The sequence below is a fragment of the Neophocaena asiaeorientalis genome, unplaced genomic scaffold (assembly GCF_003031525.2).
Source record: "Neophocaena asiaeorientalis asiaeorientalis breed wild unplaced genomic scaffold, Neophocaena_asiaeorientalis_V1.1 scaffold523, whole genome shotgun sequence".
In the NCBI taxonomy this organism is placed as follows: domain Eukaryota; kingdom Metazoa; phylum Chordata; class Mammalia; order Artiodactyla; family Phocoenidae; genus Neophocaena; species Neophocaena asiaeorientalis.
This window is the reverse complement of record NW_020175436.1, coordinates 1,754,243-1,777,910: the sequence shown is the minus strand read 5'-3', so window position 1 is coordinate 1,777,910 and position 23,668 is coordinate 1,754,243. Positions and strand designations below refer to the sequence as shown.

Genomic DNA, 23,668 nt, shown 5'->3' with positions numbered 1-23,668 from the left:
GCCCGCATGCCTAGAGCCCGGACTTTGCAATAAGAGAAGCCACCGCGATGAGAAGCCTGTGCACCACAACGAAGAGTAGCCCCTGCTCGCCACAACTAGAGAAAGCCCCACGCAGAGCAACGAAGACCCAACGCAGCCAAAAATAAATAAAATTTTAAAAAATAATAAAATGACATTTAAAAAAAGCAGGGCTTCCCTGGTGGCGCGGTGGTTGAGAGTCCGCCTGCCGGTGCAGGGGACGCGGGTTCGTGCCCCGGTCCGGGAGGATCCCACATGCCGCGGAGCGGCTGGGCCCGTGGGCCATGGCCGCTGGGCCTGCGCGTCTGGAGCCTGTGCTCCGCAACGGGAGAGGCCGCGGCAGTGAGAGGCCCGCGTACCGCAAAAAAAAAAAAAAAAAAAAAAAAAAAAAAGTGAGAAAAAAAAAAAAAAAAGCAAAACTAGGGTGAGACTGCTAACAAAATTAATGGAATCTTAGATGGCACTAATTGAAAAATTAATTCAGGTAATTTAACAAGTATTTATTAAATGCATGCTGAGCTATGTCTTAGAGAATGGGAGCACAAAGCTGAATGAAAGAGGGGAAACGTTTGAACTATCATCTGATCAATTTCAGTACAATATACTTAGGATTTTTCAAACTTTTCCACTGCCATAATGATAGAAGTAGCAAAAATATCTTTGAAATCTTTCTTTTTATTTAAAAAATGATATAAAAGTTGCATGCCATAGCATGATGAAACAATGTTTGTTTTAATATAAAAATAATGGTTTTCCTGGATTGGGAGTGGGTTGGTGGCAGGCTGGAGAAATGGTGAGGAACGTGGCAGAGGACTCTGCATTAGTACTTTTGTACTATTTGATATTTTTTAATTATATGCATACAAGACTTTGATTAAAAAAATTCATTTAGAAATAAAAATAATAGTTTAAATGATTTCTAGAATATGTTATGCTTCTAAATAGGAAGAAAGAATATAAAAATGTGGATTCTTCCCAAACTATTATGTACTTTTAGTGAAATTATAATTACAATATCATTTTTTTTCAACTGGGCAGAATTAAATGAACATTTATAGAAAAGAATTAATGTCCAAGAACAACCAAGAAAATTTGTAAAGGAAGAGTGAGGGAGATTACCTTCTCAACATTAAATGCTGTTTTAAAGTCATGTGATAAAAACAATATATTACATATGAACAAAGAAATAAATCAGAGGAATAAACTAGAAAGTCATTAAAAAATCTGAATATAAAAATTAACACAGTAGAAAGCTAGAAGAAAATTAGAATAACTGTCTATATTTTATTTGCACCTTATTTCCTTTATTGTTCTTTTTCTCAGTGTTACCCAACATCGCTCTCTTTTTACAGCCAGACGATAGCTGACAGCCCCTGGGATCTTTTCCCAAATAAATACTGATTAGTTAATGGGCTATAAACTACAATTAATCTCACTTTTGTCCTGAGTGTATTCATAACTTAATATTTCTTTGACAACCCAGGAGTTGTATTAGGAATTTGCAGGGCCTTACACTTGCTCTCACGTCTGTCTTTTGTGGTGTATTAGATGCACTTGTCTAGGTTAAAATTTTTAGGGACTTCCCTGGTGGTCCAGTGGTTAAGACTTCATCTTCCATTGCAGGAGGTGCAGGTTTGATCCTTGGTCAGGGAGCTAAGATCCCACATGCCTTGCAGTAAAAGAAGAAAACCCAAAACATAGAACAGAAGCAATATTGTAACAAATTCAATAAAGAGTTAAAAAATGCTCTACATCAAAAAAAATCTTTAAAAAAAATTTTAGAGTGTCTTTTGAAAGAATGCTAATGAAAGCATCACTTCCTAATATTATTCTATAACGTTTCATATTTCCACTGCTGTTATATTTTTGCTTTTCTGAGGATAAGGCCCTATCTATCTATCATCTTTCTATCTATCTATCTATTTCTGTTTATCATCTATCTATCGTCTACTATTTATTCTATCATCTATTATATCTATCATCTATCTATACCTATTTATCTCTAACGCTATCATCTATCTTCTGTTTATGTATCATCTATTGTATCTATCATCTCTATTATCTATCTATCTCTAACTCTACATCTAACTATCTGTCTCTCTAGCTATGTGACATCTATCTATATCAACTATACCCAATCTACACTATGCAGTATTTGGGCATGTATTACGTAGTAGACATCTACCTAATACTTTTTTCATTTTAATTTTTTTGTAGTGAAGTATAGTTGATTTACAATACCTTATTAGCTTCAGGTGTATAGCATTAGTATTTTTAACGGTCTATATTTTAGTGAGAGGAAGACATTCTTAAGCAAGATAGGAGACCTAGAAACTATAAAGGAAAAGATAAATTTCACTACTTAAAAAATTTTAAGAGCTTCCATAATCAAAGGTAAAAGACACACGACAGCTTTGGTAAAAACATTTGCAACACACATAGGATTACCTCATTTATTTAAAGAGCTCCTATACACTGGTAGAAAAAAAAGAATGCATCGTAGATCAACTATACTTGGATTTAAATAAACGATGGATAACCCAATAGAATGAGAAAACAATATGAATAAGCAAGTCACAGAAACAGAAACTTTATTTTAAAATGAATAGTTGAAAACTATAAACAGGCAAAGAGATTAAGGGAGCAAAATGTCATTTTCTCCCACTGGAGTGGCAAAAATTCAAAAGGACAATATCCAGCCTTATGGTCACACAGGAAATGGGTTTTCTCAGAGACAGTGGGAGTAGCTGCTACTTTTTGGGAAAATCATCAGCCAGTATGTATTAACATTAAGACAAAACATTCTCTTCTACCCTCCAGTCCCAATTTGAGAATCTCTTATACCAATAAAGGCACCAACATATTAGGATATATGCAGAAGTCCGTTTATTGTGGTACAGCTTATGGTGACAGAAAAAGTTGGCATGGGAGAATGGCTGAATAAAATATGTACAGTAGTTACTGAAAAGATCTATCTAAGCATTGACTTGGAGGGCTAGCCATAATATTTTATTAAGTGGAAAAGAGCATGTTGCAAAGCAGCATATATAATCTGATTTTATATTTATTTTAAAGAGAAAAGAAAAAAGAAAAATCCCTTATACATTTATATATGTAGTATACATTATGCATATATATTATACATACACACACATCCTAAATACAAATGTAAATAGACATCCATTGCTTTAGAAGCACAAGATTTAGAGGGGAACTGAAAAAAGACAGGGAGAAAGAAAGAAAGAGAGAGAGAGAATGAAGACTGATTACTCACTAAATATTAACTTTTCTCTCTAAATCTTTGAGTAAAACTAGAGCCACTTGCTTCTGTGTCTTTGTGTACAGCCGGCATACCATAGCCTGCCCCGGGGGGCCAATATAAACCAATTTGAGGATCACAGTTTGTTAAAACATAATGTAAAAGTAAGCAGAGGGGTTCCAGGAACTTCATATCAAATCATATGTAGTGATAGTCTTTGATCGCTGCCCCCTCAGCTGGCCAACCAAAGCTGGTGTCTTCCGTTTTTTCCTAAAGCCACGCTAGAGAGACGATGACAGGGTGGAACACCCCAGGGGCAGGGACAAGCAGAGCGAGGGTCTGGTGACCTCACTCTATGAAAAGGAAGTACATTTGAGATAGAATATTTGTTTTCAAATACTTAGAGGGCCGTCTCACAGGGGACAGAGAAGAGGTGCAAGGAAGCAGATTTCAACTCGGTGTAAAAACCTGCTAACTAAGATTCCTTTGACCTCCAGTTTTCTCTTCTATAAAGTGAGACTAATTCTACACACTCTAGCAATGACATAGAGATGCAGTAGGGATCAGATGGGGCAAAGTGTAAGCTAGGAATTCATAAACTGGAAAGCAGTGGTCCTCAACGTTGGCTGTGCATTAAAATGACTTGGAGGGTTTAGGAAGTCCTGATGCAATCTCCGGCTGCACCCAGATCACTTCAATCATGACTTCTGGAGGCGGGATTCAGGCATGGTTAATTGTTAAAGTTCCCAGGTAATTATATCGTACAGTTCCAATGAGAATCACTGATCTAAAATAATTATCCGTTGGATTCCAGGTGGTTGTGGAAAAAGTAGATTTGACCTGAGGCGGACCTGGAGCCCAATTTTAAAAAACGCCCATTAGTCTAAGAATTGGAGCTAAAGGTTAGCGTTGACCAGCCCTGGAGTGAGATGCAGCTGGCCCTCTGTATCTGCAGATTCCAAATCCGTGAATTCAACCAACCATGGATTGAACGTATAAAAAAAAAAAAAAATTCCAGAAAGTTTCAAAGAGCAAAGCTTGAATCTACTGAGATTCTGATAACAATTTACATAGCATTTACATTGTATTTACTAGTATTTACATATCATTACAGTGTGTTGTATATTATAAACAATCTAGAGATGATTGCTTACAATATGTATAAGCAAGAAGTATATGGATGTGAGTAGATTATATGCAATCACTATGCCACTTTTGTAAGAGACTTGAGCATCCTTGGATTTTGGTCAATATGATGAACAGTGAAGATAGTTTAAGAAAGATTTGTCTACTTATAGGTCCATGATAAGCAACTCAGGAGAGACTAGCCCCAGATTTTTCCCAAAGAGATCTTATTTGGGAAGATAAGGGAAACATATCGGATGGAGTGAATGTTTCTGGACTTTAGGTAGGCCCTGAAAAAGCAGTCAGGATGCCTCCACATCAGCTGTGGGCTAATTTTATCTCATCTGATTTGATTATCCATGACTTTTTATCAGCCCATGATTGACTGAATACACCCAAATAATAATTAGAGCCTGGAGAGTGATTCTTTTTTTTTTTTAAAAAAAGATTGTTTTATGCCACTAAATTTTGGGGTGGTTTGTTATGTAACAATAAACAACTGTATTAGCTGCCCAAGCTTCAAACATGGGAGGCACAACAGGGTACTTACTGTTCTTGTCCATTTCCAACTTGTTCCACTTCTATCAGCAGTGGTTAAGCTGCCGCCCTGTTGGTGGTGCAGAGCTGGACCGCGGTGGCAAAGGTGGGGTGCATAGCAAAGACATCGCATAGCAGGGGAGGGAGGGTGGGCAAAGCATTAAGAGATGAACAGATAAATGTAAAGCTCTTTACTTTCCCCCAGCCCCCTCTCCGATGGTCCCCGACTCCAAGAAAAAGATCAAGCCCCAAACCCCAAACCCGACCGCCTAAGTCCATGATGGGAGAAAAATGATTAAACAGCAGCCTCTGCCAAAATGATGACGCAGGCAGCGACGAGCCCGGGGCACCACTGGGAGAAGTGACTAGCTGCCTTCAAATATCTGAAGGGCCAGCAGCCGGGAGATGGATTGGGTTTTCTCTGTGTGGTTCCAGGGGACAGAGCTGGGCTTGGGGTTGTCCCTTGCAGGAGCCAGACTTTGACTCAACAAAGTCTACACACAGCTAACTCTGTAGACGGTTTTACTAGACAGTTGCTCCCATGGAGGTAGTGAGCTCCCTGTTGCCAGGGGCATTCAAACAGAGGCAGGATGACCACCTGATGGGAATGTGGCAGCAGTGGCATCAAGTAGTTAAGAATGGGCAGTTAAGACTCAAGTAGTGGAATCTAAAAAAGGGTACAAGTGAACTTATCTACAAAACAGAAATAGAGTTGCAGATGGAGAAAACAAATTTATGGTTACTAGGGGGAAAGTGGGGAAGGGGTAAATTGGGAGATTGGGACTGACATATACAAATGACTGTATATAAAATAGATAACTGATAAGGACCTACTGTAGAGCACAGGGAACCCTATTCAATACTCTGTAATGGCCTATATGGGAAAAGAATCTAAAAAAGAGTGGATATATGTATATGTATAACTAACTGGTTCACTTTGCTGTACACCTGAGACTAACACAACACTGTAAATCAACTATATGCCAAAAAAACCCCACAAAACAACCAGAATCAAGTATTGGGTGAGGGCTGTACCAACTGGCATCTGTGATCTACTTAGACTACTTCAAATCCAGTGATGCATTTATGGTGAACTCTTTTCCTTAAAGTTTAATCTTCTGAGCCTTGTGTGCTTAGCAGTGAGCTAGAGTCATCAAGTGATCTTTCCCAGAGGACCGCAGTCATGGCTGTGAATCATGTTATTTTCTCCCAAACCCTTCTTCCTCTCCTCCCTTCCCCTACTTCAGCTGACTAAGGCAGATCTCCTTGCCTTGTCCTCCAAAGTCCGATTTTTAAAAATACAATTATTACAGATTTGTGCCTCCTGTGCCAGATGCTGGGGGAGCTGCAGGATAGAAAAGTTACAAGGAGCGTGCTCAGAGAGACTTCTGGCCTTGGGCACTGATAAGATGCTAAGGAAGAGGCAGTTGCCATAGAAAATGTAGCTGTTACTGATAATTCAACTTTTTTTTTTTTTTTTTGCGGTACGCGGGCCTCTCACTGTTGTGGCCTCTCCCGTTGTGGAGCACAGGCTCCGGACGCGCAGGCTCAGCGGCCATGGCTCACGGGCCCAGCCGCTCCGCGGCATGTGGGATCTTCCCGGACCGGGGCATGAACCCGTGTCCCCTGCATCGGCAGGCGGACTCTCGACCACTGTGCCACCAGGGAAGCCTGATAATTCGACTTTTTAAGGAAGATAAAGTGAAGCCTCAGGGGAGAAATATTGTTCCCAATTGTCTATTGATTTTTTTTTTCCTTCTGAGCTGATGACCTTCTCTCACTTGGCATTGCCTTGGGTTAGGGTGAAGGGGACCTCAGAGACGATACATTCCAGATTCCTCATTGTCCAAAAGGAAGAAGCTGAGAACTCAGGAGTGGGGGTTAAAGTCTTTGGTCCAACCAAGGTCACCCAGAGCCTCGGGACAGAGCTGAGACTGTGGTCAGAATTCCATGCGCCCAGCTCAGGTCCTCCCCCCATCCTCTTTTTCTCACAGGCCTAGAAGCTCCCTCTGTGCTCCTTCCTGAAAAGGGTGGGGTCCTAGTTGCCCCTGGACCTTGGGCGACCAGGGACTGGGCCTTAGGCTGTATCTCAAAAGTTGTGACCAGGACAACTCAGCCCCTGGCCATAGAACTCTCCTCTGAGCCCTTCATCTTGCGGGGTTTCAGTCAGCCAGCAAACCAAGCTGCCTATACCTGCCCTGCCGACCCATCTCCCCCAGCCAGTATAAGAACCACCCTCCAGCCCCTGGACCTTTCTCCTGGGGCTCAAACACCCTAGCGTCAGAGTGCGTGGCTCTGTTTCTTCCTCAAGAAGTAGCTATGCCTGAGGGGCTTCTCAGTTAGTCCCCTCCCCACCAGAGCGTGGTGTGACGCCTCCTATCCCTGTGCCACATCAAAGCCCCCTGCCAAAAAAGTCCTTTGACAGGGTTTCCCTGGTGGCGCAGTGGTCGAGAGTCTGCCTGCCGATGCAGGAGACACGGATTCGTGCCCCGGTCCGGGAAGATCCCACATGCCGCGGAGCAGCTGGGCCCGTGAGCCATGGCCGCTGAGCCCGCGCGTCCGGAGCCTGTGCTCCGCAATGGGAGAGGCCACAACAGTGAGAGGCCCGCGTACCAAAAAAAAAAAAAAAAAAAAAGTCCTTTGGCAAGATTTCTCCTGAGCCAGCGGAGGAAACTTGGGGCTGGTGAAGATCAGTGACTCCCTTGTAAGCAGGGCCAGCAGCATAATTTGCGCAGCCCCGTGCATAATGACAACGCAGGGCCCCTTTTGTTCAAAAACTCTTAAGAATTTCAAGACTGGGGCAGTAGCTCCTCAAACCAAGTGTGGGGCGGCAGGGTCCCGTGCTCATGAAGCTCGCCCTGCTTGGCTGGGTCCCTAGTGGATGGGGAAAATACTTGCTTAACGTCCAGGAGTCAAGGAGCCTGGGAGGCCTTCTAGTTCCCCATATGGATGCTGTGTTCATCCCTAAAAACACATTTCTGTTTCCTCCCGGCCAGCAGGTCTGCCAAAGGACCACCAGGTCAGGTGGTGGTTCGGGAAGCCGGCATTTTGTACTTCCTGTGTTTTAGCACGACATCCCTCTCCATCACACCCATGTTATTTCTGACGCTGTTCTACTTCAATGGAGCCAGAGGAGTGGCGCGTGTTGAATGCGAGAGATTAACGTTCAATTGGGCAGCGGAACACTGACGTTCTACTGGGGACGAGGCACCAGCCAGGGGCGCAGAGCATCCCTCCATCTCTGCGGAGCTGGGTGCCAGCTCTGCACGTTAATTCAGGCTCTGCCCTCCTGGGGGCGCCGTGCCCCAGCTCTGAGCCCCCGGGGACGGAGAGCCGGCAGCGGTGCGCGCCCGCACCCCAGGGTCTGTCTCCGCCGGAGCCTTTCGCGGTGCTGATACGCGCCCCCGCGCCCCCTGCCGGGTGCTGCACCGGACATCCACCCGCCCGCACCTCCGAACCCCCTCCCGCACCGGCTTCCAGAAAGCTCCCGGTGCTTTCTACCGCATTCTTTGGGCGTGAGTCATGCAGGTTTGCAGCCAGCCCCAAAGTGGGTGTATACGCAGCAGAGCGCTATAAATACGAGCGCCTCACCGTGCTGTGCACGCGGCGTCGCCAGGAGGAGCGTGCGGGCACCGCTGACCGGTGAGATGTCCCCACCTTTCCTGCCCCTGTGCAGAGCCTGGCCGGGACTGATGAGCGGGCGGGGGGGCGGCACCCAGGCGAGGAGAGGACGGCCACTGGGAGTCACAGGGCTGTCAGAGGGGCGCTTTAGATGGAGTCGCGGATCCAGGGAAGGGAAGTGGTCGGAGCCCCATCACCAGACGGCCGAGCCGGGACCGAATTGCCGGCAGACAGGCAAGGGACTCAGGAAGCCCTTTGTTCATCAGCTCCAACCACAATTCTGTGGAGTAAACGGGATAGATGTAAGGATCCTCCTTTTGTAAAGATGTGGGAATTGACACTTGGAGGACTGACGCTGTTGCCCGAGGCCAGGCTAGTGAGTGGCAGAGCTGGCCTGCACTTGCAGCCTTCCTGCAGCATCTTCCTTGGAAAGGTACTGAGCTCCAGGGGTGGTTGTCAGCTTGCGCGCATGAGTCATCTTGTTTGCTCGCGAATTCTCTAGTTCTCTGGATTGTGTGTTTATAAGTAATGATGTTTTGATTTAAGTATATGTTGCAACCACTGAAATCCTACTCTTTCTGCTTCCTAATGCACCAGGGTACATCAGAGAAACATCACACAACCTCCATCAGACTTCAGACATCTGATTCAACTGTCTCATTTTATAGATGATAATCTGAAGCCTGGAGAGGTTTAGGACCGTCTCCAAAGATAGACAGCAAATAGGTATCAGAATTGGGATTAGAACCCAAGCCTTGACCTTCCAGAATTTCTGGACCTAATGAAAAAAAGAAACTTATTATTATTTTTTTTTAAGAGTGAAGTTTGGAATTTAAGAGTAAGTACAGATACTATAGAAGGATGCTCGCCAGAGTGTTCATGATAATAATAGTGGGAAATTATAGATAATTTAAATGCCCGGCCTCGTGGGATGGCAAAATAAAGTACATCAGAAAAAGGACTCTATTACACAGCCACAAAAGTGTGCTTTTAGAGAGTATTTGAAGATAGTGGATGTAAAGGATCCGATTGTATGCAAATGCATAGAAAAGAGGAAATATACCACAGTGCTAATGTTTGCCTCTCCATGGTGTGAATTACAGGTGAATTATTTTCTCATTTTTCTTTTTGTTTGAGTTTTCTGCATTTGGGGAGGCAGTAGGAGAGGAGCTTGGGCTTTGGGCTTTAAACCCTGCAGCTTACTAGCTGCGTGACCATGTCCTCCCCACGGCTTCCTCTGGGGAAAGGAGGGCCTTGGAGTGGCTTGTTCAATCAGAGCAGTTGGCAACCAGGCACCCTGGCCAGGAGATGGGTGGGGAGGTGAGTCAGTGCAAAGGGAGGGCAGTTTGGCCACGCAGCCGCTGTTCTCCTACTGGCCTTGGACTAGTATCGATATCACCTGCAAGCTTATTAGAAAAGCAGCCTCTGAATCAGAATCAGCATTATAGCAAGGCTCCCGGGTGATTCGTAGGAGCTGATCACATCACTGAGGCAAAGCCCACAGTCGGGGAGGGACCACAGGTGACCTTTGTGTACCTGCTTCAGTTCCTCTGTCCCTCTCCCAACACACCATCTCCTCCCACTTCCCCGATAGATACTGCCCATGCCCATGATTGATCCTACGTCAATTTTGAAGGAGTCGGAATTTCCTATGATTACATGAGACCCTTGGGTTTACAGAACACATTCCCATCTCTAAAATCTCTATTAGGTCCATTTTACAGGTGAGGAAACGGAGGCTCAGAGATTTAAGTGACTTGGTGTCAAGGAAACCACACTGGACTGGGGTTTGGGAGGGCTGAGTCCTCATCCTGGGGTTGTCACCAGCTTGCTGCAGGCCTTGGGAAGCCCCATCCTGTCTCTGGGTTCAGCCTCCCCTCTGAGGTGGAGGGATTGGGCAGATGACAGGTCTCTCTCCCAGCTTGGAACTCGATGGCTCCCATGGCCCCCAGGCTCTTGGTGGGAGATCCTGTACTGACCGCTGGGATTCCAGGCTTCTCATCCAGAGCTCTTGCCTTTGGCTGTCCTGTCTCTCTTTTCCTCAGGACCCAGTGCCCTGTCTTCTGGTCCCAACCTATTTCAGAGGCTCGTGTCTGGATTTCTCAGAAGTCTTTGCTATCGGGGGCCTCTTGCTGGAGGGGTGTTTCTCGCCAGCTTTCGCTCTCTGGCGTGACAAAGGCTCTGTCCCTGTTTGAGGCGTTTCAGGCTTCAGTGAGCAGCTAGGACAGAGCCACGCAGACCTGAAATAGCACCCTGGCTCAGCTGCCCGCTCACCATCTCTGGGGAAGGCGGTGACCCGCTCTTTTCTCCCACGCTGCTCGGGAACCACAGCCTGGCTGCCTTACTAATTATGTCTCAGGAGGGACTTGCCTCATTAATATTCTCCCAAGGGTCCAGATGGGCCTGCTGAGCAGAGAGCAGCTTCTGGATGTGCCTCATTTCGGGAAGGGGAGACCCCCTTCCCATTCTCTTAGGGGAAACGGGTGAGTTCAGATGAGCATTGGGGTGAAGGGCAGTGCAGGGGGAGGGGTTTCTGTTTTGCAACAACTTCAGCTTCTGGGAAAGGGTCCATTGTGTAAGACCAGCTGGTCCAGGGCTCAAGGCAGCTAGCCGAGTGGTGGTGGGAGGACCCTGGCACACACCCTGCTGTGGGCTTAGAGGGACTGGCTGCGTGAAAGGGAGCTGGTACAGCAGAGTGGCACGTCCTCCCACAGGGACTTTTCCTGGGGAGGTTCCTTGCCCTCCCCCCCCCTTTTTTCCCTGAAGACAACCGTCCTCCCCGCCTTGCTCTACTCTCATCCACGCTAGGGATGACAAATGGATTTATTTCCCTGTAGCAACCCAGAGGCTGTCACTGCCTCAGACCCTTGAAAAGCAATTTCAGGAGGTGTCGAGCCTTGGTGGGGACAGTGCTGTGATTGATTGGTGATGCCTGCTGTGGGCAGGATTCGTGATGCAGACAGCAAGGGGCTGTCTGTGCTGTGGGCTGCAGTGCCCACTTTAGGGGGACGGCAGAGGCCAGATGAGTGACCCAAGAGAGGTGTTTTCAGGGTTCTTTTGATGTGAGCAGGTATCATCAGATAGATGGCCTTTCTGGATGCAGAAAGCACATGTGCCTTTTTTAGGCATAGTCAGCTATTATGGGGGACAAGGAGAAGGAGGAAGGAGGAGGGCGGCTCGGACCAGAGCCCAGTGGCTCTTACTCTGGAGTTCTTGTTTCTTCTATATCAGGCTGCTGTCCTGTGGTTCCTCCCCGTACCCACTTCCTCCACTTTCTTTTGAAGGGGCCCAGTGGCAAGTCTGATACTTTCTTGTCACTTCCCTGGGATAAAAAGTCGGTGATGCCAGCTGCGGGGAGAGTGGAGGGCAAGGCCTCGGCAGGGTTCCTGGGAAGCCGCACAGGCAGCAGGCTGGGCCCGTAACCAGCGGGCTGTCTAGCTGTTACCATGACAGTCCCCTGTTCTCTGCAAACAGAGGCGTGCTAGGATTCCAGAATTGGAGAAGGAGGCGAGATGAAGACTCTACTGCTGCTCGTGGGCCTGCTGCTGAGCTGGGAGAATGGCAGGGCAATCTCGGACAAAGAGCTCCAGGGTAAGTGACCAGGCGTGCTCTCCTGGCATGCTTCCCTGTGTCAGGGCCCCAAGGGTTAAGACCACCTTTGTCCTGTGCATCGGATCGGGTTTGCTCTGCCCGGGCCCCTCTCTGAGCCATCTCTCGCCGGCCTAGGCTCTCAGTGGTCAGGTGGGCTTCCAGGCAATTTCAGGTAGACCCCAAGCCCTTTCTGGCTACTGCAGCTCGTTGGGCTATTCCCCTCCCCGTCTGCTCGGTCCGGCATCCACACCTCTTCCACGAAGCTCCATGAAGCCTGGACCATTGGAGCCTCTCTGGATTTCCCCTTGAGTTTCCATAGCACTTACTACCTGTATCCACCACCTTTCCACCTAGAAAACCAACGCTCCGGATTCAGGTAAGGCGGAATATCGTTCACTACGAGGGCTTGTCATCCTTCAGAGCCCAGCTGGTGGTTCCCCTCTGCTGCCAGGCCTTTCCTGAAACCTATCTTCCCTCTGCCCCACCCTTGTCCTATGAGCTGACTGACTCTCTGGGGTAATAGTTAAAAACCCAAGCGTTGAACTCAGAGCTGGGTGGAAATCTGGCTCCGCCCTCCCCAGCTGTATAACCCTGGGTAAGTATCTTGATCTCACTGTGATTCTTTATCCTCGATTGTGCAAAGGGGTGAAGACAGTGTCAAGAGTATTAAATAAAATGCACGTGAAGTGTCCAGCTCAGCATTTGGCCCAGGATAAGAACCAGAGAAGCATTGGCTGTTACTTTCGGTACTTTGGTGACATTGTCTCATTACATTTGCCACGCGGTGTGGTGTCTGATCACAGTCTCCTTGAAGGATGGTGCTGTTAAGTCACCTCTGTGGCCCTGTCACCTGACACTGCCTCGGAACAGCGAAGTTCAGATGTTTGCTTAAACTGCATTGCAGAAAGACGTGTATCCACAATAACACTAGTTTATATTTTGATGCTTAAACAGTTACGCTTCCAGGATTTTTTTTTTTTTTTCCTTGAAAAATTTCTTCTCCAGCTGGGTAGGCTGCTTCTCCAGAGCTCCAGGGGGCAGACTGGGTTGTCCCTCCTCTGGGGCGTGTCTCCCATGGTTTGCATTTCTGAGCAGCTGGGTGTAATCGATCCTCTGGCCCTGGGTCTACAGTGAGCCCTGGGATGGAACCTGTGTCAGGGCAAAGCTGGGGCCGGAAGGCTGCCTGCCAGGAGGATCCCAGCCATCGCAGCCCCTGGGCCCACTGGCCTTTCTGACCATTCCAGCTGGTTCCAGGGTTATATCCCCAGCACCATCCCTTCCTCTGGCCTCATCTACCTCCCTGCTCTTTTCTTGCAGAAATGTCCACCGAGGGGAGTAAGTACATTAATAAAGAAATTAAAAATGCTCTCAAGGAGGTGAAACAGATAAAGACCCTAATAGAACAGACCAATGAAGAGCGCAAATCATTGCTTGGCTCCTTAGAAGAGGCTAAGAAGAAGAAAGAGGTAAGAAGAGCCCGGGTGACCCCCACCTTGATCCACTGTGCTGGAGGGAGGGAGGGGCCCTTGCTCTTCCGAATGCCCTGCCAGGTTACTATGGTGACCCACAGGCCTTCTCTGGTTGTGTCAGCTGATACTGGGGCTGTGGTTAACAAATAGGGAAGGTTTATTTGCTTTTCAAAGCTTCAAGCAGTGAGATCTTGGATCTGGTTTTGTTACAAGCCTGGCCCAGGGCCTGCCGCCCAGATTCACTTCAGTAGATTTTTCTAAACCCAGACTATGTGCAAGGTCCAAGGCAGGCTTTGGGTAGGGTCTGTCACTGTCACAGGTTAGGAGAGGGGTGGCACCCTACCTTCAGGAAGCTTATCTAGTAGGGTCAATAGCTTTGGGGGTACGGCAGGCGCATGCTGTATTGCCCAAGTCTCTATAGAGTTCTGGACTACTTCGTAGAGAGACACCTAGGTCCAATGGTGAACATACAAAACGAAAACACTATAATTCAATAGGGAGCTTATTTAAAAACTCAATAATGTCCTTCAGGGTCTCCTCAAAGCCTATTCCCATTGCCACCCTACCGCTAATGACAGAGATGCTGAGATGGGGCCCCCTGCCACCTTCATGATCCCTGATGCATAGAGTAAAAGCATTATAAAGACTCAGAAAAGTTGTGCGGTAAAGGAAGCACGTGTAACTTCATTTAATCCAAGTGTTTTCCAAATCGAATTGACCATGGAACCATTTATTTTTTTCCTGATAGCTTGTAGCACAATTCCATGGAAACCACTTAAGGAAATGTTGGCCTGGGTGCAGCTCTAACTTTCTTTGAAACTTAGTGCCTTTCTTGGCATCAGTATTAGTTCTCGTCACACTATGAGAAACCTAGAGCCCGTGCAGAAGTAGCAAGTCTTGTTCTTGAATTTTTTTTTTTTTTTTTGCGGTACGTTATCGGCAGGCGGACTCTCAACCACTGCGCCACCAGGGAAGCCCTTGTTCTTGAATTTTTGCGCTTCTCATTGAGTTTGATATTTGACAATCCAGGTTCTATGGTAAAGCATATCAAGTTTGGAAAAAGGCTCCATGACTTCTTAGTTGAGGAATATGCGAACCGGAAAGAAAGGAATTGGGCAGCAGAGTTGACGCCTGTGAGTTGGCCCAGTTGGAGGCGTGGTGGCCTTCCCCATCTTGGACGAGGGGGGCAGGGGACACAGAGCAAGAGAAGACCTCACATATTCAGATATTCATAGTGTAGCTTTGCTTTGGGGTATGGATGGTCTACTTAATTCTTTGAAGAGTAATACACATTTATCAAGATTTTAATATAGAAAAGCAGAAGTTTTTCCATAACCCTTTTACCTAAGGACAATTCACTTAACATTTGATCTATTTCTTACTACACTTTCTCCTCTATACTTTTTGGACAGTGACTATACTCAAACTCCTGAATTTTTAACATGAAAAATGCTTATTATAATACTTAAAACTTACTACAAACATCCCTTGTAATGCTGTCCTATCTACCTTTTGTAGGTACCACAGTTTCCTTAACTTGTCCCCTAGTTTTGAGCATTGGGGTTGATTCCAGTATTTTTGTTGCCACACATGAATATTGTAACAGATATCTTCAAGCATATGGATTTTTCCTTTATTGCAGGAATTCCTTGGGATAGATTCTCGTAGAATTACTGGATCAAATGTCATGGTCATCTTGGAGAGTTTCGGTAGTAGTGGTGATTTTAATTTCGGAAGCTTACCTATTCCTGTGGCATGCCGGGGACCATGGTTGCAATAGAGAAATAAGATTCAGGGAAGCTTTGAAAGATGACGTTTAAATTCCAGAAGTTGAGACTAGGAAGTGGGGTATTAGCGAGAGGGAAGTCCTGGAGTAGAGACTGTAAGTGCAGCGTCAGAGAAAGGAGCTGTCCAGATGAGCTCTAATGGCTGGAAAGGACTAAGGAGCAGTTGGATCTTGAAGACGAGAGGATGTTTAGAGCCAGATGGGGAGGGAATTCCAGGTGGGCAGATTTGGGAACACGTGAGCCAGAGCAGGGGTGGAAATAAGCACCCCATGTGGCCAGGTTGGGCCGGGGGGCCAGCACCACGGTGCCTGCTTGGGGAAGGGAAAGCCATGGTTTCTGTTGCTAACCCAGCCTCGGTCCTCCTGTAGGATGCCCTGAATGACACCAAGGATTCTGAAACAAAGCTGAAGGCGTCCCAGGGGGTGTGCAATGAGACCATGACGGCCCTCTGGGAGGAGTGTAAGCCTTGCCTGAAACAGACCTGCATGAAGTTCTACGCGCGTGTCTGCAGAAGCGGCTCGGGACTGGTGGGCCAACAGGTGACAAGGGGCCCCGCTTCTTCAGCACAGCCTGGGCTCTGGTTGGGCAGTGAGGAGGACTGAATATGCTTCTTTGGTTCTGCACCCAATTCCAAGTGTGGGGATTTCCCCATCAAGAATTTCTCCCACACCGGCTGGGTGTTCTGCAGTTGAACTCCGCTCTGACCCTGTCTACCCAGAGACAGCGTCAGACCCCACGGGCTCAGGGCTCAGTCCCACAGGACGCCTCCCCATCCCCACTGCCAACTTCAGCCACCGATCACAAGTCCAGGTGGTCACCTGTGTCTCTGACGGACTGGCTGTAGATTAGAGTTTCCTATGACCGCCCCCTTGGGTTCAATTAATTTGCTAGATGAGCTCATAGAACTCGGAGAAACATTTTACATACTAGATTATTGGTGTGTTATAAAAGGATGTAACTCAGAAACAGCCAGATGGAAGAGATGCCCAGCGGGAGGGATGGGGAAAGGATGGGGAACTTCCATCACCTCTTCGAGTTCAACAGTCTCCTGCATCTCATTGGCACATGTGTTCATCAACCCAGAAGCTCCCCAAGCCCATCCTTTTGGGTTTAATGGAGGCATCATTACATAGGTACGATTGATTAAATCATTGACCATTGGTCATTGATTCAAGGTCCAGCCCCTCTCCCCTCCTTGGAAATCAGGTGGTGGGGCTGAAAGTTCCAACCCTCTAATCCTAGGGTTGGCTCCCCTGGCCACCAGCCCCCGTCCCTAGGTGCTTTCCGAAAAGTCACCTCACTAACATAACAAAAGACACTTTTATTGCTCTTATCACAGGAAATTCCAAGGGCTTTAGGACCTCTTTATCAAGGACCAGACCAAATATATATTTCTTATTATAAATCACAATATCACAGCTTCATTTCACATGCCGGATGCAATTGATTAGTTCTGGCTGCATTGCGGCCCAGAGCGCTGTGATCAATTGGTAATGTCTGCTATGAGTGCAGTAATTTGGAGTCATGAAAAGCACCTGTGCCAGGTATTTGCCATCTTCCGAAGACTCTCATTCAGCAATTATTAGCTGCCTAATGTAACAAATGGCTCCACGGTATGGCAGATCCCTGCATCCACTTAAACAAAAGGAATTAAGAATTTTTAGTACCCTATTATTGATCCTCCCTGTCCTGCAGGCCTTGCTCAGCTAGGGCTCATGAATTTTGCCCTTTCCAGGAATCCCGTCAGTTGGCCCTTGGCTGAGCAGGCTTGGGGATCACCAGTGGCCAAAGAGGACAGCAGACTAGTCTCATGTGACGGGCCTTGTGACTCTCTCGGCCTCGCAGGTCTTCCTAAGCTCTTCCCCTTGGGGTCGGTAGAAAGGAAAGGCACTGACCTGGACAGTTCAGAGATGGGGAGCCAGTCCCAGCCTGGCCTTCTGCCGCCTGCTGTGACTCTGAGTTGCCCCGGGTGCAGGCAGGAGGGGCCGGGCCTGGCCCGTCTTGACAAGGGGGAAGCACCCCTGACTGTCTCCTGTCTTCTGTCGCAGCTCGAGGAGTTCCTGAACCAGAGTTCCCCCTTCTACTTGTGGATCAATGGTGACCGCATCGACTCCCTGCTGGAGAACGACCGGCAGCAGGGCCACGTGATGGACGTCATGGAGGACAGCTTCAACCGTGCATCCAACATCATGGACGAGCTCTTCCAGGACCGGTTCTTTCCCCGGAAGTTCCAGGACACTCAGTATTACTCGCCCTTTGGCTCGTTCCCAAGGGGATCGCTCTTCTTCAATCCCAAGTCCCGCTTCACCCGGAATGTCATGCCTTTCCCCTTGTTGGAACCCCTGAACTTCCATGACGTGTTTCAGCCCTTCTTTGACATGATCCACCAGGCCCAGCAGGCCATGGATGACCACATGCATAGAACTCCCTACCACTTCCCGATGGCGGAATTCCCAGGAGGTTAGAAGGATGGGATGGGAAATCACAATTCATTGAGTTGCTAACCCGTTAGATGCTCAGAACTGTGGCCAGGGCTTGGCATGTGTCATCTGAATTCTACCCCCAGAAACCTGGGGGGGGGTGCTCTCATCCCGGTTTGATGGGGAGAAAACTATGACAAGATGGTGAAGGAGCATATCTAAGGGTTCACAGCTGATAAAGTGGGAGCCGGTCAAATCTAGCCCTGCAGGATTCAGAACCTGTGTTCTTTCGAGTGTACCAAGCTCCTTCCAGCACCTGGAGGGCATGACATTGACTCTTTCCTCTAGAGAACTAGACCCCTTTGTCTTGGGAACTCAGGTGGCTTTATGTGGACGCCATGCATATATTGGTGACAAATTATATAATCAGCTCATGGTACAGTTAAGAAAGCTGTTTGTGGCTGTAACCTTAGGGTCTGGTAGAGAATGGGCACACAATGAATGTATTTTGAATGAAGGAACTCTAACATGGACACGAGAAGCCGAAACTTTTCAGAAGTGATTTCCTTCATTGAACCAATAGACACTTGTTGGCCAACCCCATCTCCTAAATGCTACAGTTTGACCAGCACGGTGCTGTGGCTTGAAACGGATTGGAAACACAGGAGGGTATTGAGCAAGGAGTTGACTGCACATCCATAATGGGGGGCTCCCTGTGTCATAAGGAGGTTCTAAGGTGGATCCTATTCCTGCCTTCAAGGCGCTTGCTGTCTGACCCGGGGAGAGAAATGAGCCAGACAGAATGCAGAGCAGAACGGGTTATGATGCCAAAGAGAAGTACAAGCAGGCAGGAGACGTGCCAGCAGGTGGGGGTGGTGGGGGAGGGGGCCGAACCCAGCTCAGGGGGCCCTGGGGACCACCTGCGTGTCCCGCTGCAGGGAGCCCCGATCCGAGCCTGTGTCTGCAGGCAGACAACCAGAGTCCAACCTGCTCTGCCCGCAGAACCATGTCAAAGGGCCAGACAGTAGTGTGGACGGGCTCTGGGAGATGGCGGTGATCCATCTCTGTGTCGCTCTGTATGACTTGCCCTTGTGTGTCTCCAGAAAACAGCAGTGACCGTACCGTGTGCAAGGAAATCCGCCACAACTCCACGGGATGCCTGAAGATGAAGGACCAGTGTGAAAAGTGCCAGGAGATCTTGTCCATGGGTGAGTCGGGGGGCCCCGTGGTCTCCTGTGTCCTCGGGTCTCCAGCACCTCACTAGGGCTGCTTTTATGGGCTCAGACGGATGGGAGTTCAAATGCCAGCCCTGTTGCCTTCCAGCTGTGACTCTGGGTGGGGGAGTCCTTTGCCCAGCTCTGCTTGGGTCCCCATCTGGGGTCGCGGGTTAAGATGAGGGGCTGTCCCTGAAGTCGGACAGAATACAAGGTGCTTACCACATGATCCAGCTCACGGTTAACAGGCTGACGGTGGCAGGAGCTGCCGTGCTTTTCTAAAGAGCTGTCATCCTTTGACTTCCCTCAGTTCGTCTGTTCCCAAGGGCCAAACCTAATAGACGTCCTCGTGTTTTGCGCAGACAGTGAGAGTTTAGGCAGTGTGGATTCTGTTAAACAAACTCTTCCCATGTGTGTGTTACTAAACACTCTTGTAAACACTTTACAAACATTTACTCTTTTTCCTGGAACAACCGGGGTGGCCACAGTTATCACCCCTGTCTTACAGAGGAGGACACTCAGTCAGAGAAGGTTCGGTGACCTGCCCAAGATTACATGACGCCCTGGGGGCGTTTGTGATGTGTTCCCAATCAGTGCTGCTGTGTTCTCTACCCTGAACACGTGGGTCTCTCCTAGTGGTACCCTAGCTTCCCGGCAACTTTACCTTTGGTAGGTTGGTCCCTGAGGCAGAGGAAATACCTCCCTTCTGCTGTTTCCTTCGGTTTTATCAGGGGGACTAAATTCTTCTTACTTGGAAATAACACCTATAAAAGCGGCGAAACACTTCCTGGCCCACAACAGTCTATGCTTGGAAAAAGTTAATTGTTTCCCTTGTACCGAGTGGATCGATCTTACGGCTTTGCTCTTACGTAATACTTTTTGGGTTTGCCCGGGCAGGCCTTCAGAGTCTAGCTAAATATTCCTAGTCTCATTGCTGTGACTTTAGAAGCTACTGCAAAAGAAATACAAGTGCTGTAAGAGGCTGACCTATGAAGAAGCGAGAGGTGAGTACACAACCTCCTGGGTTTATCCCATAAAATACCACGATTAGAAGAGTGTAAATCACACCATGAGAGAGTCACGTTAGGGCCAGAAGAAGAGACCTACAGATCCCCAAGCTCAGATTGGCGCCCCTGGCACTGATCTTAATGTTCACTGATCACAGCTTCCTGAAACAGCGGTTTTCTTTTCTACATTGAAGAAGACTTATGACCCCTTATCTAAGGTGCTTGCAGCCATTTGAGCAGGTGCTGCCCGGGACCTCCAGACTGGAATTTCACAACTTCGGTACTACTGGCATTTTGGACCAGGTCCTTCTTTGTGGCGGGCTGTCCTGTGCACTGTGAGATGTTTAGCAGCATCCCTGGCCTCTACCCACTGGAGGCCAGTAGCCTCCCACCCTCACCCCAGTTGTGACACCAAAAAGGTTTTCAGACCTCGTCAAATATCCCTGGGGACAGCACTGCCCCAGGTGAGAGCCACTGCTCTAGACTGCTACCCAGTTCTCAATGACAGTCCTTATTTTCAATGATTCCCTGGTAAGAAGAGTTAAGTTTCGTCATTATGTACCTTTTTCAACCCAGTTTATTGTTAATAATCCTATGTCTTGCCCCACCTGACATTTTATTTTATTCTAGTGGAAATCATTAAAGCCACCATGGTGAAGTGTGCAAAGAACGCCCCCTTTCCCCTGACGTGCTTGGGTTTGATGTGCTCTTTTGGGGAATATCTTTCAAAAATCAAGGGAGAGAAAAACAGTAGTTTTTAGAGAGAGAGAGTGGGTAGTTCCCAGCCCTTATCCACCTGACAACCTGCAGTGGGCACTTGGTGACCAAAAGCAATGAACTTCCCCGCTCTCTGGTGAGCTTGGCGACCAGCCATGGTGGGCAGGTGGGCAAAGCCCGGATGCCCAACCCCAGGCTACTGTGCTCTGTGGCCCGAGGGTCCTGACTGGCTCTTCTGCTACCCAGGCTCCTGGGGCCAGAATTTCCAACTCTATAGATATAGGCAAGCTTGGAGAATTTTCCAGAGCCACAGACTCAGAGTAGGAAGAGCCCAAGTTTAGGAGTTAAAGCCCGGGGTTCAACATCCTGCCCTCACAAATCGTTCATCCTATGACTTTAGGCAAATGATTTACCGCTCTGGTCCTCAGTTTCATTCTTGATAACACTTAACGTCAGAATACATCTGACCATTAGAGATCACGGCTATCCAGTGTACTTGGTGGTGCCTGGTACATAGCAGGTACCATGGCAGCTACAAGTAACATCCACCGTTTCCTGCAATGACTAACGGAGGGAAGGAGGGCAGTGAGGTCTGAGCACATGGAGCCCTGAGGTCCGTGCTTCTTGAGGTGTGGGCAGTGCCCCTCATTGCTGGTCCCCAAGGGGACAGGGTCCTGCACCCAAAGAGAAATCAGTGATGTCACTGAGACAGTTTAGTTCAGATGACGTCGTCTCCCAGGGCAAGACATTCTCAATGAAGGACGCACATGCTGATTTACATGCGGGGCGAGCCTTCTGTTTTGTCTTGGGCTGCTAGCGAACGCTTGGTGGACTGGAGCTTGGAGTAGCTCTGCCTTAGCTCTGCCTTAGGTCCTGGCTGCGTGAACTGGTTGCCATTTGTTTTCATCCCTTTTTAGCTCTCCCTTCACGTTTCTGTCGTTTGTCTTTTTTTCTTTTAATCTCCGGGCAGACTGTTCAGCCAACGACTCCTCTCAGATGCAGCTGCGCCAGCAGCTGAACATGTCCCTGCAGCTGGCGGAGAAGTTCAGCAAGCTGTACGACCAGCTGCTCCAGTCCTACCAGCAGAAGATGCTGAACACATCCTCCCTGCTGAAGCAGCTGAACGAGCAGTTCACCTGGGTGTCCCAGCTGGCCAACCTCACGCACAGCGACAGCCAGCACTATCTCCAGGTCTCCACGGTGAGTCTGTCCTGGCCACACACTGAAGCTGGGCTCAAGGTGTTGTCTGGAGCTCATGTGATCCTCCCCCAGGGCTGAAATGGGGTGAAGATGTTCAAGAGCGCATGTCTGCTTTTCACTGAGCGTTTGTCATATGGCAGGAAACAAAAACCTCAGGTCCAGTGGTGCATGGAAACCTCATCACTCAGTGACGTGGAATGTCATGAACCCATTTTACAGATGAGGAAACTGAGAGGTTCAGCATCTTACCCAGCGTCTCCTATCTGCAGGGTGATCACCTGGGTGTTTGAACCTGTCTGCCCGGCTGCAGAGCTAGTGCCCTTTCCGGGGAGCTGCCTTGCTGCCCTGTCCTGCCTAGGATGGCTCATGAATTGTCCCATTGTTCTCCTCCAGTGATAAGAAGCTTCCCTCTAGTGCTGGGAGCCTTTTCTTTTTCCTTCCCTGATTCCTCTTCTACCACCACGTGGCCAGTGGCTCCTCAAAGGAAACATGTTTTACTTGGTGGGGCTCCCCCAGGTTGGTCCTTCGTGAATGACATTTACACCCACAAACGAGGGTCTCTGAATTAGGGCATTTCTGTTCACCAAGTTGTATAGGTGTCGAGGTGAGTAAAAAGCAAAGGGGTCAACTGATCTGAATTAATAAGCCTGACTTCAGGTGCCAAATGAGTCCGTGTTGACCGTTGTTTCCACCCTCTCGTGACTTTTCTCCCTTTAGGTGAATTCCCACAGTTCCGACCCCAGCGTTCCCTCTGGCCTCACTAAGGTGGTTGTGAAGCTCTTTGATTCCTACCCCTTCACTGTGACGGTCCCACAAGAAGTCTCCAGTCCTAAGTTTATGGAGACTGTGGCAGAGAAAGCGCTACAACAATACCGCCAGAAGAGCAGGTGAGTGTGCGGGCCTCACCTGCGGTCCCTCTGGGCCCATCAGGTCCCTGGGGACTGAGAAGAGGGCAGAGGACCTGGCCTGGGAATCGCTGCTCCTGTAGCCACAGCGCAGGCAGGGAGCCACGAAGTTACTGGGAATTTTCTCCCTCCTTTGGAGGATGTTTCTTCTGGGTTGATAAGAATTGGAGCGTTGGTTGCTGCCTCTCGGTGAATATCAGGCCTCACCTTCCCCTCCCCGCCTTCTTTTTCAGGGAGGAGTGAGACGTGAGCGTTGCTTTTCCAAGTAGGGGGGTGTCTGCGTCCAACTGCCCCCGCGATGAGCCACAGCCCCCTCTAGAGAGCTCTGCACGTCACCAGCTGACCAGGCCCTGGGCTCGAGGCCCTCCTGACCGCACCCAGCTTCTCCCTCTGGATTTGCACTGTAATGCCTGCATTTGCTGATCACGGGAAGAACTTCCCCGCATGCCACTAACTCAATAAACCGCCTTGTAATCTGAATGCTCTGCTGTGTCCTCTTTATGCTATTTTTGTTTTGTTTTTTTAAAATCTCCCACACACTTTCATTTGGGTGTGGAAGAAAAAAGGAGAAAAGAAAAAGCAATGGCTAAGATGGTATGTTCTCATATAGTTGAGCATAAAAGGAGTGGGACAGTGAAGTTGACCCAGTTCAAAGATTTCTTGCTTTTAGGAAGAGAGATGTTCCCTATAGCCAGCTAAAAATACGTTTCTGAAAAATGAATCTTTTCCATTCCATTATAAAGCAGATACATATTCTGATGGGGGCGGGGGTGATACCCTGAAGGAATACATTGAAAA

At 48.1% G+C, this 23,668-nt stretch overlaps 1 protein-coding gene across 1 annotated transcript; it reads left to right on the top strand.

Annotated features, from left to right (window-relative positions):
- Window positions 1-8,432: 8,432 nt before the first annotated feature.
- CLU (clusterin) lies at window positions 8,433-23,350 on the top strand. Its single transcript, XM_024767747.1, has 9 exons — window positions 8,433-8,581; window positions 12,035-12,151; window positions 13,469-13,617; window positions 15,776-15,946; window positions 17,456-17,867; window positions 18,931-19,035; window positions 21,736-21,965; window positions 22,683-22,852; window positions 23,104-23,350. Exons 2-9 carry the CDS (start codon window positions 12,073-12,075, stop codon window positions 23,111-23,113), a joined length of 1,326 nt encoding a protein of 441 aa, XP_024623515.1. The 5' UTR covers window positions 8,433-8,581; window positions 12,035-12,072; the 3' UTR covers window positions 23,114-23,350.
- Window positions 23,351-23,668: the final 318 nt, after the last annotated feature.